The 14904-nt window shown below is 31.7% G+C and overlaps 2 protein-coding genes across 3 annotated transcripts; both read right to left on the reverse strand.

Moving 5' to 3' along the window:
* Positions 1-4328: 4328 nt before the first annotated feature.
* Positions 4329-9114, reverse strand: LOC119608004 (chromatin-remodeling complex ATPase chain Iswi). Its single transcript, XM_037962208.1, has 6 exons — positions 8869-9114; positions 8470-8693; positions 8156-8410; positions 5444-7562; positions 5218-5378; positions 4329-5145 (listed from the first exon to the last, which is right to left on the reverse strand). The coding sequence occupies exons 1-6, from the start codon at positions 8920-8922 to the stop codon at positions 4890-4892; spliced, it is 3069 nt and encodes a 1022-aa protein (XP_037818136.1). The 5' UTR covers positions 8923-9114; the 3' UTR covers positions 4329-4889.
* A 958-nt stretch (positions 9115-10072) lies between these two features.
* LOC119608005 (protein preli-like) lies at positions 10073-13253 on the reverse strand. Of its 2 annotated transcripts, XM_037962211.1 has the most exons (5): positions 12858-13253; positions 12651-12794; positions 12179-12398; positions 11906-12119; positions 10073-11253 (listed from the first exon to the last, which is right to left on the reverse strand). In XM_037962211.1, the coding sequence occupies exons 3-5, from the start codon at positions 12274-12276 to the stop codon at positions 10843-10845; spliced, it is 723 nt and encodes a 240-aa protein (XP_037818139.1). In that variant the 5' UTR covers positions 12277-12398; positions 12651-12794; positions 12858-13253; the 3' UTR covers positions 10073-10842. The 2 variants fall into 2 exon arrangements, with proteins under 2 accessions (XP_037818139.1, XP_037818137.1); XM_037962209.1 differs by lacking the exon at positions 12651-12794 and having other exon boundaries at positions 12858-13252.
* Between the last annotated feature and the right edge of the window lie 1651 nt (positions 13254-14904).

Below are 14904 nucleotides of genomic sequence, written 5' to 3' on the forward strand. Positions count from 1 at the left end.
CTAATTGCAAACTTTGGACTAGATTATAGACTATACTATAGAAATGCTATAGAGTATGCTATAGACTAGACGAGACTATAGACTAAACTATAGACTAGACTATAGACTAGACTATAGACTAGACTATAGACTAGACTATAGACTAGACTATAGACTAGACTATAGACTAGACTATAGACTAGACTATAGACTAGACTATAGACTAGACTATAGACTAGACTATAGACTAGACTATAGACTAGACTATAGACTAGACTATAGACTAGACTATAGACTAGACTATAGACTAGACTATAGACTAACTAGACTAGACTATAGACTAGACTAGACTATAGACTAGACTAGACTAGACTAGACTAGACTATAGACTAGACTAGACTATAGACTAGACTAGACTATAGACTAGACTATAGACTAGACTAGACTAGACTATAGACTAGACTATAGACTAGACTATAGACTAGACTATAGACTAGACTATAGACTAGACTATAGACTAGACTATAGACTAGACTATAGACTAGACTATAGACTAGACTATAGACTAGACTATAGACTAGACTATAGACTAGACTATAGACTAGACTATAGACTAGACTATAGACTAGACTATAGACTAGACTATAGACTAGACTATAGACTAGACTATAGACTAGACTATAGACTAGCCTATAGACTAGACTATAGACTAGACTATAGCCTAGACTTAAACTAATCTATATAGTAGACTATAGACAAGACTATAGACCAGACTATAGACTACACTATAGACTAGACTATAAACTAGACTATAGACTAGACCATAGAGTAGACTATAGACTAGACTATAGACTAGACTATAGACTAGACTATAGACTAGACTATAGACTAGACTAAAGACTAGACTAGACTATAGACCAGACTATAGACTAGACTATAGACTAGACTATAGACTAGACTATAGACTAGACTATAGACTAGACTATAGATTAGACTATAGACTAGACTATAGACTAGACTATAGACTAGACTATAGACTAGACTATAGACTAGACTATAGACTAGACTATAGACTAGACTATAGACTAGACTATAGACTAGACTATAGACTAGACTATAGACTAGACTATAGACTAGACTATAGACTAGACTATAGACTAGACTATAGACTAGACTATAGACTAGACTATAGACTAGACTATAGACTAGACTATAGACTAGACTATAGACTAGACTATAGACTAGACTATAGACTAGACTATAGACTAGACTATAGACTAGACTATAGACTAGACTATAGACTAGACTATAGACTAGACTATAGACTAGACTATAGACTAGACTATAGACTAGACTATAGACTAGACTATAGACTAGACTATAGACTAGACTATAGACTAGACTATAGACTAGACTACAGACTAGACTATAGACTAAACTATAGACTAGACTATAGACTAGACTAGACTATAGACTAGACTAGACTAGACTAGACTAGACTAGACTAGACTAGACTAGACTAGACTAGACTAGACTAGACTAGACTAGACTATAGACTAGACTATAGACTAGACTATAGACTAGACTATAGACTAGACTATAGACTAGACTATAGACTAGACTATAGACTAGACTATAGACTAGACTATAGACTAGACTATAGGACTAGGACTATAGACAGACTATAGACTAACTATAGACTAGACTATAGACTAGACTATAGACTAGACTATAGATGACATAGGACTAGACTATTAGACTAGACTAGGACTAGCTATAAGACTAGACATGAGACGAGACATAGACTAGACTATAGGACTCGGACTATAGACTAGACTATAGACTAGACTATAGACTAGACTATAGACTAGACTATAGACTAGACTATAGACTAGACTATAGACTAGACTATAGACTAGACTGTAGACTAGACTATAGACTAGGACTATAGACTAGACTATAGCTAGACTATAGACTAGACTATAAGATATTAGACTAGACTATAGACAGAATATAGACTAGACTATAGACTCTGACTAGACATAGACTAGACTATAGACTAGACTATAGACTAGACTATAGACTAGACTATAGACTAGACTATAGACTAGACTATAGACTAGACTATAGACTAAGACTATAGACTAGACTATAGACTAGAATATAGACTAGAATATAGACTAGACTATAGACTAGAATATAGACTAGACTATAGACTCTTGACTAAACTACAGACTAGACTATAGACACCATAGTTCAGACTACACACTACAATACGGGCCAAACTACATAATATTCCAGACTACTGACTAGACTATAGTTCAGACAATAGGCACGACTAAAGTACAGACTTTAGTCCAGGCTGTTGACTAGACTGTAGTCCAGATTGTAGACTAGGCAATAGTCTAGACTTTAAACTAGACTATAGTTCAGACTATAGACTAAATTATTATCCAGAATATTGACTAGACTACAATCCAGACTAAAGAATATACTATAAACTAGACTACAGACTAAACTATAGACTAAAGTATAGATTATACTATAGACCAGACTATAGACTAGGCAATAGACTATAGGCTTTAGTCCAGACTATAGACAAGACTATAATACAGACTATAGACTGGACTATAGTCCAGACTATAGACTAGACTATAGTCCAGACTATAGACTAGACTATAGTCCAGACTATAGACTAGACTATAGACTAGACTATAGTCCAGACTATAGACTAGACTATAGTACAGACTATAGACTAGACTATAGTCCAGACTATAGACTAGACTATAGTCCAGGCTATAGACTAGACTATAGTTCAGACTATAGACTAGACTATAGTCCAGACTATAGACTAGACTATAGACTAGACTATAGTCCAGACTATAGACTAGACTATAGTCCAGACTATAGACTAGACTATAGTCCAGACTATAGACTAGACTATAGTCCAGACTATAGACTAGACTATAGTCCAGACTATAGACTAGACTATAGTCCAGACTATAGACTAGACTATAGTCCAGACTATAGACTAGACTATAGTCCAGACTATAGACTAGACTATAGTCCAGACTATAGACCAGACTATAGTCCAGACTATAGACTAGACTATAGTCCAGACTATAGACTAGACTATAGTCCAGACTATAGACTAGACTATAGTCCAGACTATAGACTAGACTATAGTCCAGACTATAGACTAGAATATAGTCCAGACCAAAGACTAGACTATAGACTAGACTATAATCCAGAATATAGACTAGACTAGACTATAGTCCAGACTACGGATTTATCTATAAACTAGACTACATACTAGACTATAGACTAGACTTCAGACTAGACAATAGTCTAGACTACAGACTGGACTATAAACTACACTTTAGGTTGATATAGCTGTTGTTGATACAGACTGAACAGGTTCAGTTATCATGCCATCTGCCTAGTCACCCTAACCATCAGATTCTGATGGAGAAACCTCCTCCCAGATACATCCGGATGGACTTCCGACGCTTTTACAGCGACATCGAAGACTTTATACCATCGGACAACGACAGATGGTCAATTGCAAGCGCCCGCGAGATATTGCATCAAATGGCGGTCGCTGAAACCATTAATGGCTACAGATGGAACAGAGTCCTTAAGGGACACACTGTACGATCTGGGATTGTGAGAGACAATTATGCTTTTCCTCTGGAGTGAAACGCAGACTATAGTTTCATTCAATATGAATCAGATATGTACATCCTTTATTGGTGGTAGGTAGGGTGAATGCCTACTACAAATAGACAGAGATCGTATAATGTTTTAAAAAGCAAACGTGACACTTTATAGAAATGACAACAAATATTGTAAATTTAAAAGGAATTAAGCCAGAAATTTCCCATTAATAACTTAATTTAACAAACAAAACACTCATTCATTCACTTTCATCATTATTAATTTTAAATTGTCATAAAGTCTCGTGTAAATTGTAAATTACCAACAAATGCACTAGACTTTATAAAACCTTTAATAGTACTCCAAAATGCAACAATACAATAAATTATTTTATAGACAAGACAAGGAAAATCTAATATAAAAAATCGAATATATATGAATATATGATATTATTCCTAAGAAGCACTTGTTTTCTGTATCTTATCTAAACTGATTAAAATTAAATAAATTTTAGCATTAATTCTAAATAAATTTGTAACTTAGTAACACAATTTAAAAGTTTTAGATGCATTTTTATTGTTATTAATCATATATTTTAATAAATTTATTTATACAAGTGTAATTAACCTCTAAAAGGTTTTATTTCAAAGAAAAAAAAATTCCAACTAAAAGTTTTTAAATAAAAAACACAAATTTTTAATTGTTTTAATACAATGCAATAAAAATATATATTTAAAAATTGATTTTTTTTAAACAAGTAGTAAGTATTAAGTGTTTTCTATTTAATAAGCAATGTTTCAAAATATAAATGATTTAAAAACAAGATAAATCAATATTTCTAAAGTTTTCAAACTTATCGAAACATTTGATAAACAAAAATACATTTAGAAAATAAATATGAAGTTTAAAATGACGTCTGCAGGTGCGTAGATTAGATGTTAATTAAAGACTATTGAAAATATTTTCCATTCATTAGCCATGTTTATGAAGTGGTTGTTTAATTGTGTTAAAAAGTGTATCTGTCTGTCTGTCTAACGGCGATTTCGCACGTTTAAATATTAAGGAAATGTTATTAGTTTTTTTTTTATGATTAGAGTACAAGTTTGTTTTCATTTTGTGTATTTGTTAAATTTAAAACTTATAGAAATTAAAATAAAATTAATCTCATTATACTATTGTTAACTTATAAAAATAGTGTTTTGTTTTTGTGTTTTTCTGTATAACTAAATGTCTGTGCTGCTAAATATTTAAATTTATTTCTTCTTTTTCTTGGCATTCTTCTCACTTGGTGCCACTTCAGATTTACGTTTCTGATTGGTTTTAGCTTGTGGTGTAGTTGCCGGTGTATTGGTATTCTTTGTTGCCTTTTTCTTTTTCTCTTGACGTTCTTTTTCCTCCAATTCGAGATTCTCCCTTTCGATTAATGTGATTAAGGTGTTACAACGTCTTTGCAATTCCAAGGCAGTACGAGATTTTATAAACCAATCGAAACGGAATTGTGGAGATGCTCTGGAAATATAGAAAATTTAACATTAAATGAAGATAAATTGGGAAAAATACACATTAGTTTACTAAACTTACCTTATAGCTGCCCTTAATTCCTCATAAACATTTTCTTTATCAAAGCCCAGTTTATGCAACATGCAGACTAAAAATCTATCTTCAATTTCTGTATAATTTTTACCCTTATTATTGCCATACTGTAAACGCAACTGATGGAATGGTGCTCTGTAGCGAGACATCTAAAAATGAAACAAAATTAACCATTAATTTTTATAATTCCATTATATCAATATTTTTCAGTTACCTTTTGATCCAATGCTTTTTTAATGGATAAACGTCGTTGTATTTTAGCTTCTCCTCTTTCAATTTGTCCCATAATACGTTCAATATCTTGTAATTCATGACATCTTTCCCAAAATACTGCATTATATTCAATAACTTCTTCGGGAGTTTTACCCTCAACATCTTTAGCTATATTTTCAATATCATCACGACCATATTTCTCATTAGCCTTAATGAATTGATTGAAATCACGTTTAGTCCAGTTGGTAAAACCTTGTGTAAGTAATGACTCCTTTTCGGCCAACTCCTCCTCGGACAAAGGTTCTGCCTCGTCAATTTTACGTTGTTCTTCGCGTTGTACCTTAGAGGCTTCCGAGCCAAGTTCAGGATTTTTGGGCACTTTATAGCCTACTGTTTTGCGGAAGTAATAGATTTCCTGGTCGAGTATCTCAAACAAACGAGGAGGGAAGAATTGAAAATCTTGCACTATAGGCTGTTTGGGTGGTCTGGGAGCTTTGGGGGCTTTGGGTTCGGAGACACGTAAAGCTTCACGGAAATAGGCATCAACCGCATAATTGGCTTTACGTTCTCTCTTGGGTGGTTCAATCCAATTGCCCAAAGCATTCATTTTTTGTTTTTCACGATAATCTTCTCCCTCAAATTGATACACCGAAGAGGGGGCCCCCTCATTGTTGGGTGTATCCATGGTAAATGTGCGCAAAGAACTCTCACCCAAATTATCAAGTTTAGCCTTTTCTTCGGCCGTCTTGGCTTCTCCTCTCTCTAGAATGGTATCAATATCTTCATCGGTCAATTCAGAATCTTTAGAGGCAAATACATGGTTGGCACCAAAACGAATAATATTTAACATTTCATCCTTGTTCAATTGATTGCCAGTATTGGAAGCCAAACGTCCCTGTTGTATGACCAACTTATCAAGCCTCAATTTAACTTCTGCTCTTTCGACTATCTTTTCCTCTACCGTATTTTCTGTAATGAAACGGAAAACACGTACTTGTTTCTTTTGACCAATACGATGGGCACGATCCATAGCTTGCAAATCCATCTGGGGATTCCAATCAGAGTCATAGATAATAACAACATCGGCTGTAGCCAAATTGATACCCAAACCACCAGCTCGGGTAGACAACATGAAAACAAATTTAGTACTATTCTCCATGTTATACTCCTGAATTTGTCTATTACGATCTTCATGGGGAGTTTGACCATCCAGACGACAGTACTGATAGGAACGCCACAAACAATAATCTTCCAAAATATCCAACATTCTGGTCATTTGAGAGAATATCAAAACTCTAGAACCTTGGGCCTGCAATTTAGGCAATAGCTTATCCAAAATAACCATTTTACCAGAATTATACACTAAATGAGTGTCGGTGGTGTAGGGTGGTCCGGGCTCAGCACCATCAAACAAATAAGGGTGATTGGTACATTTACGCAACTGCATAAGAATATTTTGCAAACGCATCTTCTCCACTTTACCAGCTCCATTGACAATATCAATATCTTTCATTAAAACTTTTGTATACCATTCACGCTGCATCTTCGAGAGACCAACAAAGATTTTAATTTCCTTTTTCGGCTTCAGACGCTTTTCCACTTCCGACTTGAGACGTCTCAACAAGAATGGCTTCAAGACGGCATGTAATCTCTGTATCAGAGCATCATCACCCAAACAGGTATTCGTATTGAACCATTCATCAAAATCTTCCGCTGAATTGAAAACGTCCGGCAACAAGAAATTCAATAAAGCCCACAATTCATGCAAATTATTTTGCAACGGTGTACCAGTGATCAACAAACGATTTGATGTCTTAAATTCACGTAAAATTTCTGATAATTTAGATTTTTCATTTTTAATACGATGTGCCTCATCGATGACCATGTAACGCCAATTGAATTTCTTAAATACCGACTTTTCGCGTATGCACATCTCATAGGAAGTAACACAAACGTCCCATTCGCCGGGCAAAAGTACATCACGTATGAATGTGTTACGTGCATCTTGATCACCAATCAAACATACAGCTCTCAAAGAGGGACACCATTTTTGGAATTCATTAACCCAATTTTGGAGCGTCGATTTGGGTACAATAACAATATGGGGTCCAGCGGAATTTCTGAAAAATGTGAAATGATGAAATTAATACAATTCAAGTGAAAATTTCTTTGTTTAAATTTTTGTCAAAAGCGTTGGAGTATTAAAAGAACCTGATATAAAATCTCTAAATGATTTCTAAACAAACGTCACTTGTTACTCTACATTGGGAGCTGAGTCTTCCTTAAATAAGTGAGAATAATACTGTAGACAAAACTGGCTCAATCGTCTCCTTCTCATCATGTCAACTTGTACAGAAGTCGTTGCACGGAAGTTTCGGTAATAGTTCTGCTAAGGGGATCTAATCTTTTTTAATAAGAATATTAACGATGACTCGAAGTAAAATTCGTTTCAGGTAATACGAAATAAACATGTGTCCCTGGAAGATCTAGGAGTTAACTGACAATTACTTTATTTGACTCTATTCTTCTTTTTTTAACGCTAAGATCTATTAATTTAGTCCGTTTGTACAGTGTTTCAATGGGTTCATGCTGAATCGATTATAGTGATCAGCTACGTCTAAAACATAACCTAAACTAACTGCAAACCGGCTTTTTATTACGCATATTTAAAATTCCACCTACGACCAAAACTTTGCCAACATTTTCAACTTACTTGAAATGCTTAAGATAACCCAAAAGGGAAATGGTTTGTAGAGTTTTACCCAAACCCATTTCATCGGCCAGAATACCATTGATGCCATTTTCATGCAACGAAATCATCCAATTTAAACCACGTATCTGATAATCACGCATTTCACCATTCTTAATATAAGTGGGAGAACTTTCAAAACGAAAGATTTCCTTATTTTGAGTATCTTCAGCCAAAAGTTCTTCATCTTCTTCCTGTTCGGTTTTGCGATGACGATGGCTGCAAAACAAAAAGAAATCATTAATAAAAAGTTTTACCAAAACTCGTTTAAAACATACTCTGCATTGCCACCCGAATCCTTATCCTTTTCTTTGTCCTTGGACTTTTTCGGTCTACCTCTGGGTTTTGTAGGACTCTTAGTGCTGTTACTCATGAAATGAGTGAAAATTTCCGTTTGTTTAAGCAGGAAATCGAAACGCTTGGTACGATCCGCTTGCATTTTATTATCAAACTCTACCTCCTTTTCCCCCGAAGAGGATGTGGTCTCTGAATTGGTTTCATTCTGGAAATATATAAAAGGATTTAATTTTTTGTTACATTTTATCTAACAAAATAAAGCGCGTCTCTTTTTATAAAGGGTACTACGCTGAAACAGTGGCTTCGCATTTTTTTCTTTTGTTTTAACATTCATTCTTTTGACTAATTTGCGTGTGAAAAAATGTTTGCAATTTTCTTACCGAGTTTTCCTCATTAGCTTCCATTTCCTCGGTCTTAGCTTCCTCTTTCGACATTTTACTGCTTAAGATTTAACTGTTTAACACAAATTTGTTTAATTAAATACCGCTTTTAATTGTTAAAAATATATTTGAAAATTTTTCACAATCCACACAATTTTTTTTGCACTAGCAGACAGTCAGCTTTGTTAGTAAGAAGAAGCACAAATGAAAATGTGAAGCACAAACAGCAAAAAAGCGGCATGCAGAGCCCAGAGGCGACAAATATTAGCAGCGGCGGCAGCTAACACTAAAATTTTTCAGCGTCAGCTTAAAATTAACTGTCAACCGGCTAAGTTTTCAGCTTAATTTTAAAATTTTTTAGCGAAATGAAACAAAACGACTTAAATAATAATAAAAGTCAAATATTCGGAGCAAATATTTCTGAAAATTTGGAATTTTTTCGTCTTTAAGCCGAACCGGCTAAAGACTCAGACGGCATGTAATAAAAATAGCGGCAAACGTGCAGAGTTGGTAAGTGAGCGTTTTTAAGCAACAAGCGTGATATGATTAATAGGAATTGTAGCGATTTTTATTAAATCAAAAAGTGAAAGGAAATGAAACTGTGTGTAAATTGATTTGGAAATGAATTTGGGAATTCATTTAATTCAGGAAAAAAATACTCGAATCGTTAAAGGTTTAAAAATTCGTATAAAATGAAAATATGGTATTTATTTAAGTCGTATAAAGTAAAAATTAAATGATTTTTGAAATTTATTCAGCTAAAGTTTGGTTTTTACAAGTCGATTTTCAAACAGCCCATTAATCAATTTTTAAATAAATGTCGAAAAATTCAGATGAAGACAAAAAAATCGGACAAAATCAAAATGAAATGATTTTGGGTGTTTATTGAGTCTGAATTTAAATGCGAATTTTGTCAAAAGCTCAATCAGACAATGCTTACAAGAAGTTTCCTATATATGTACATAAGTTCGGCAAAATCATAATTCCTAAAAACATAATTTTTTCAAAAACTTTAATTCAACATTTTTTTAATTAAAAAAATATTAAAATATAATAGTTTTTAAATAAAACAAAAAAAATCTTTACTAAATTTTATATATCATTTTATTTTTACTTAAAATATACAAAATATACATAAATAATTGTTTCTTTAAATTTAGTTTTTGATTACAAATAGAAAAGAAAAATCAACAGTAATAATTTATTTTTTTACATTACAAATTAATATAATTTTTGTTTTTCAATTATTCTTATTCAGGAGCATCTAAAATAGAAGTACGACTCACAAGAAGCACGCTGACTGGGATTGGTTTTACTTTGTGTTTAAGGACAAAACTAGGAAGAGTTTAACACAGGGGGGAAGTGATTTTGTAATCATTGGAATGAAAATATATTTTGTTTCTTTTTTCCGCTCAACATACATACATATTATCGAAAAATACAAATTTTCGTCAAATAATTAATAATTCGTACATTATCGGCAAACAAAACAAAATTGCTCAATTATTTTAGCACTATAATTAACTGTACTTGTGGAATTATGGCGAAAAAACTGCAATCATATTATGAGAGGCAGTTTAAACCTGATGACTGTTTTAAAAGAAATAGCATAGCATTTAGAGGCAAAGTAAACTGCTATATTAAACATAATTTTTGTTGAATTTAGTAGTTAACTTTGCCCATCATGAGGCCATTCTTTATACGTCCTTAATTTTAGTAGTCATGTACTTAGTTTAGATACAAACTTATGCTTAAACAATTACCACTACATACTACTAATATAAAATGACGATTATTTGGAGATGTTTTGCATCCTTGTAATGGATAAACATCTCATCTTTATAAATTGTATACTCCACCTGTTTCCTTTTCTAAAAAACAAAATTCCATATGTATATACTTGGCTTTATGTTATAGCCCAATTTGGTGTTAAGGATCATGATGGTGTTAGGTTTTTTTTATCAGTTCAAAATTTCAATTTTTAACTGAAAACACTTGAGCTATTTTAATAGCTTGATTCTTTAAGTATTCATAACTATTTTTGCAACCCTTTTTAAATGTTTCAGTTTTGCTTTGTGAGTGATTATGATGATGATCGTAGTTTGTTGTGGCTGTAGCATTTGTTGATTTTATAATATTTGTATCCTTGATAGCTTCTGTTGTTGTGGTGCGGTTAAGGGGTATGTATTTATGATTGGGAAACATTTTAGTTAGAACATAATTAAAACCGTTGGCAGTTTTTTGACAATTTGATTTAAAACGTTCTATGCCAAAAGCACGTATGGCTCTGGAAAATCCAAAGACTTGTGAGCTAATGTAAGCTCGTCTTACCGCTACAGTACGTCCATCGTTTTGTTCTTTATACTCGACAATTTCATCGACTTTCTGCAATGATATAATAAAAACGGTAAATTATTCATTAATATCCTAATGTACATATAATTAAAGCAACATATTGTGTTCCTGGAAAGTAAAATACGTCAAAGAGGATTTACATACATAAGTACCCGATGTCTAAACCTAACAATGCATCGGCCAAAATCTCTTGACCAACCTGTCACAAAGCCGTAAAGGTCAAGAGACCTAATTCGAAGATTTACATTTTCCTTTGGTTACAGGCGGAGTCTAACAGTCTTGTTGTAATGGAGACTGGTGTCCAAAAAATGTGCAAACAACCTAATATACATTGACTTTCACCTTTTTTACTCCATTTCCACAATGAAGTAAACAATAAATTTATCGTTAGTCGATAACAAATTATGTTAATTAAGTTAACATTTCGCTATGAATGCTAATAATGTAAACAAATAATTTACCGTTACAAAAAGAAAACTTATATCAATTATAATAACATTTCGCTATGAATAGCAAAATATAAAAAAAGAAGCATAACTAAGAAAGAAACTATCAAATAAGTACAAAGTCCAATATTTAAATGCGAAAAACAAAAACAAAATGACTTTGACCTTCTAAATAAGAAAAAACACTCGCACACACGCTAGAAGAAAAACACAAAAATAAAGCAAAACAAACTTACCATAATTTTCTTAAAACCAATATTTCGCGTAAATGTTATCAACGTTTTTTTCTTGGGATCTAAAACAGAATCTTCGATGATTTTGACGGGAGTATTTTTGTAAAAACGTTCACCCCATTTGGGTACATGATTTGTTTTAGACAAAATACGACGCGAATATAATTTTCCATCACGTACTTCTCGTGAAATTGTATCCTCAGTTAAAACATGAGCACTAAAATTTAAAAAATTTAGAAAAAGAAAAATAAAAAATTTAATAGTTTAAAACAATACCTGGAAGGATTGGGATAACGATTCCAATAGGCTTGTACAACTTGTTTCCAGGTATAATCAAATACGGTTTCCGTGCTATAATGTGAAGCATTAACCATAGTGCAGTTTATAATTTTAAAGTGTTTTTTCGACGAACGGCAAGAATTTTTATAAAAAAAGACAATGAAATTGTTGCTTCTTCTCTTTTACGTCAATTTTTTCGGGTATGGAACTTTGTTATCTGGAATGTTTTAGATTAGAAAGTTTCTATTTAATAACTTTAAAATTCCTTATCAAATAATCAATATGCGTTTTATTAACTAAATACTACATAATATCGTTATTGAATTGTTCACTAAATCTTGTTTTTTTGCTTTATTTTACTCAACAACAAACAACCCTGAACTGAATTTTGTGAGATGTTAAAAATAGACCGGCAATGTTTGTCTAATTTGTTAATTTAATTTAATAAAACATTATACACAATACAAACATTTAAACCTGCACTCGACTCGTCGTACATTTTCATACACATGTGCATTTCATATTTTAACGTTAAGAAAAATGCATTTTTATGTGAAAAGTCACGTTGTACTGCTTGTTAGCCACAGCTGTTTATCACATTTCCTATATACTTCTATTATTGAGATGAAAATAATATTGAAAGTAAAACTGTTTGTAATTATTTTTAGCTACTCACCCCACTGTTTTTGAAAATCCTTTTATTTTATTAATACATATAGTAGTTTGTTATTCAAGCATGTAGCTATTTTATTTTATTTCACACTTAAGTTTTTCGTGTGCCTTTTTCACTGTTTGCTCCCCCTGATTATTGACTACTATCCAGAATTTTCGTTTCGTAATCGTTGCTAATTCCATGCAGTCAATATATTTTGTTATTTTAATTATGAAATTTATTCGCTTCACTATTTTAAACACATTTACTATAATTTGTTAAAAATTATATTTAATATTATTTGATTTATTTTAAAGGCAGGAAGTTCCTTTATCTCTGAAATGAATTTTCTTTAAAACTATTGCACTGCGGCTTTTTCTCTAATTTTCTTTATTTTTTTCTTATTTGTTTCCACAAGAAAACAAACATTCACAGGGAAGTAATAGCTACGTGTCAAATCTCACGTACATGTTTTAACAGGGTTGCTTCTTTCGGTACTATTTTATGTTGAAAATAGTTGGCAATGCGTAATTAAGCTGTTAAACTAATGAAGAACGTTAAATGGTTTATTGAATTAAATTTTAAAAGATTTTAAGGAAAATAAATTGTAATTTGGGATTGTCTGGTTTTAATTAAATTGTATATGCCTCAAGGGGAAGTATTACAAGTCAGAAGAGAATGATTGTGTGAAAATCAATTTGTTCTGCTTTTTTAATGATTGGTTCGATTGGAATAATATTTGAAATGGTAAATTTTTAATTTTTTTAGGGCGAAAATGTGCCTTAGCTATGTTAAAGCATAATTTTAATATAGAAAGATCAAAAAATATTAAATTTTTTTATTATATAACTCTTGTTTTATAGCAAAATTTCTAATTTAAGTCATACGTTCTAAAGTTTCAAACTTTATACTTTACAGTTTATATTTTATGTGATATTAAAATCCTGTAAGTCTAATTATATTTCCTGCATTGTTCAGAAAACATTGCACAATATTCAAAAATAAACGCAAATTGTTTACAAAAATTACATAAGTTCAAAGGTTAAATAAACTTTACAGTATTTTTGTTTACCATAATTAAGCAATAACCATTATTATACTACATATGTATTTAAAAAATGCTACACAAACATACATACTCATATTATTATGCTTAAGCCAAATTATGAAAATGTCATGAGAACATATCTGATGTTTTGAAAACAAAAAATAACCGACCAATCTTTGAAAAGTATTGATTATTGATTATTTAATTAAGTATTAAAATACGAAAAACAAACAACAGACACTGCTATAAGACAACAACGTGTATAGTGTGACAATGACAATGAAAGTAAAAGAATAAAGTGTTCACATTGACAATGAAAATTTCAAAATATGTGAGAATTTGACATTTAAACTAATTTATAAATAAATTGCTGTAAATGACATAAAGTCAAGTAAAATTAGGGTGACTGTCTTGAATTAGGGATTTTTATTGGTTATATTTCCAAAAAATTAAAATAAACACTAGTGTGCAATGGTATTTAGTTATTTTTCAAATCATTAACGCTTAAATGCCTTTATAAATCGAATGAAAAAACACTTTGTCAAGAAATTAACACAGATTTGATAACAATACATCAAATACAAAAGACACCCATCCATCTGTCCATCGATATACAATTCATATAAGTATGTATGTATATATACATATGTGTGTAGAGTTGTCTATATATTTCTTAATAGATTACTTGTACTTATCGCTGGTTAGTTAACATAAGCAATGAGAAACAATTGCTGACAAAAAATACGACAAAAAGAAAAACCAAAATACAATCAAGGGAAAGGTTAAAATAAAAATGACAGTTAGTGTAACCGTTATTAGAACCTATTTTAAAACATTAGCCAAAATCGATTTACGATATTCAATGAAAGTACTATACCCTAAGAGTATCTTCCCTGCCATAAGATGTGCTCTCTAATATTTCAACTGTCATTCAAAAGTGACTCAACCGTACAACATATATAATACATTTTCTTTTTGTAACAAGTGTAGTCCCTTCTAACCATCATCCAGAAGTTATGTCTG

The sequence above is a fragment of the Lucilia sericata genome, unplaced genomic scaffold, assembly GCF_015586225.1.
Source record: "Lucilia sericata isolate MDLA Ls3-8-SP2 unplaced genomic scaffold, ASM1558622v1 Contig000775F_arrow, whole genome shotgun sequence".
NCBI lineage: Eukaryota > Metazoa > Arthropoda > Insecta > Diptera > Calliphoridae > Lucilia > Lucilia sericata.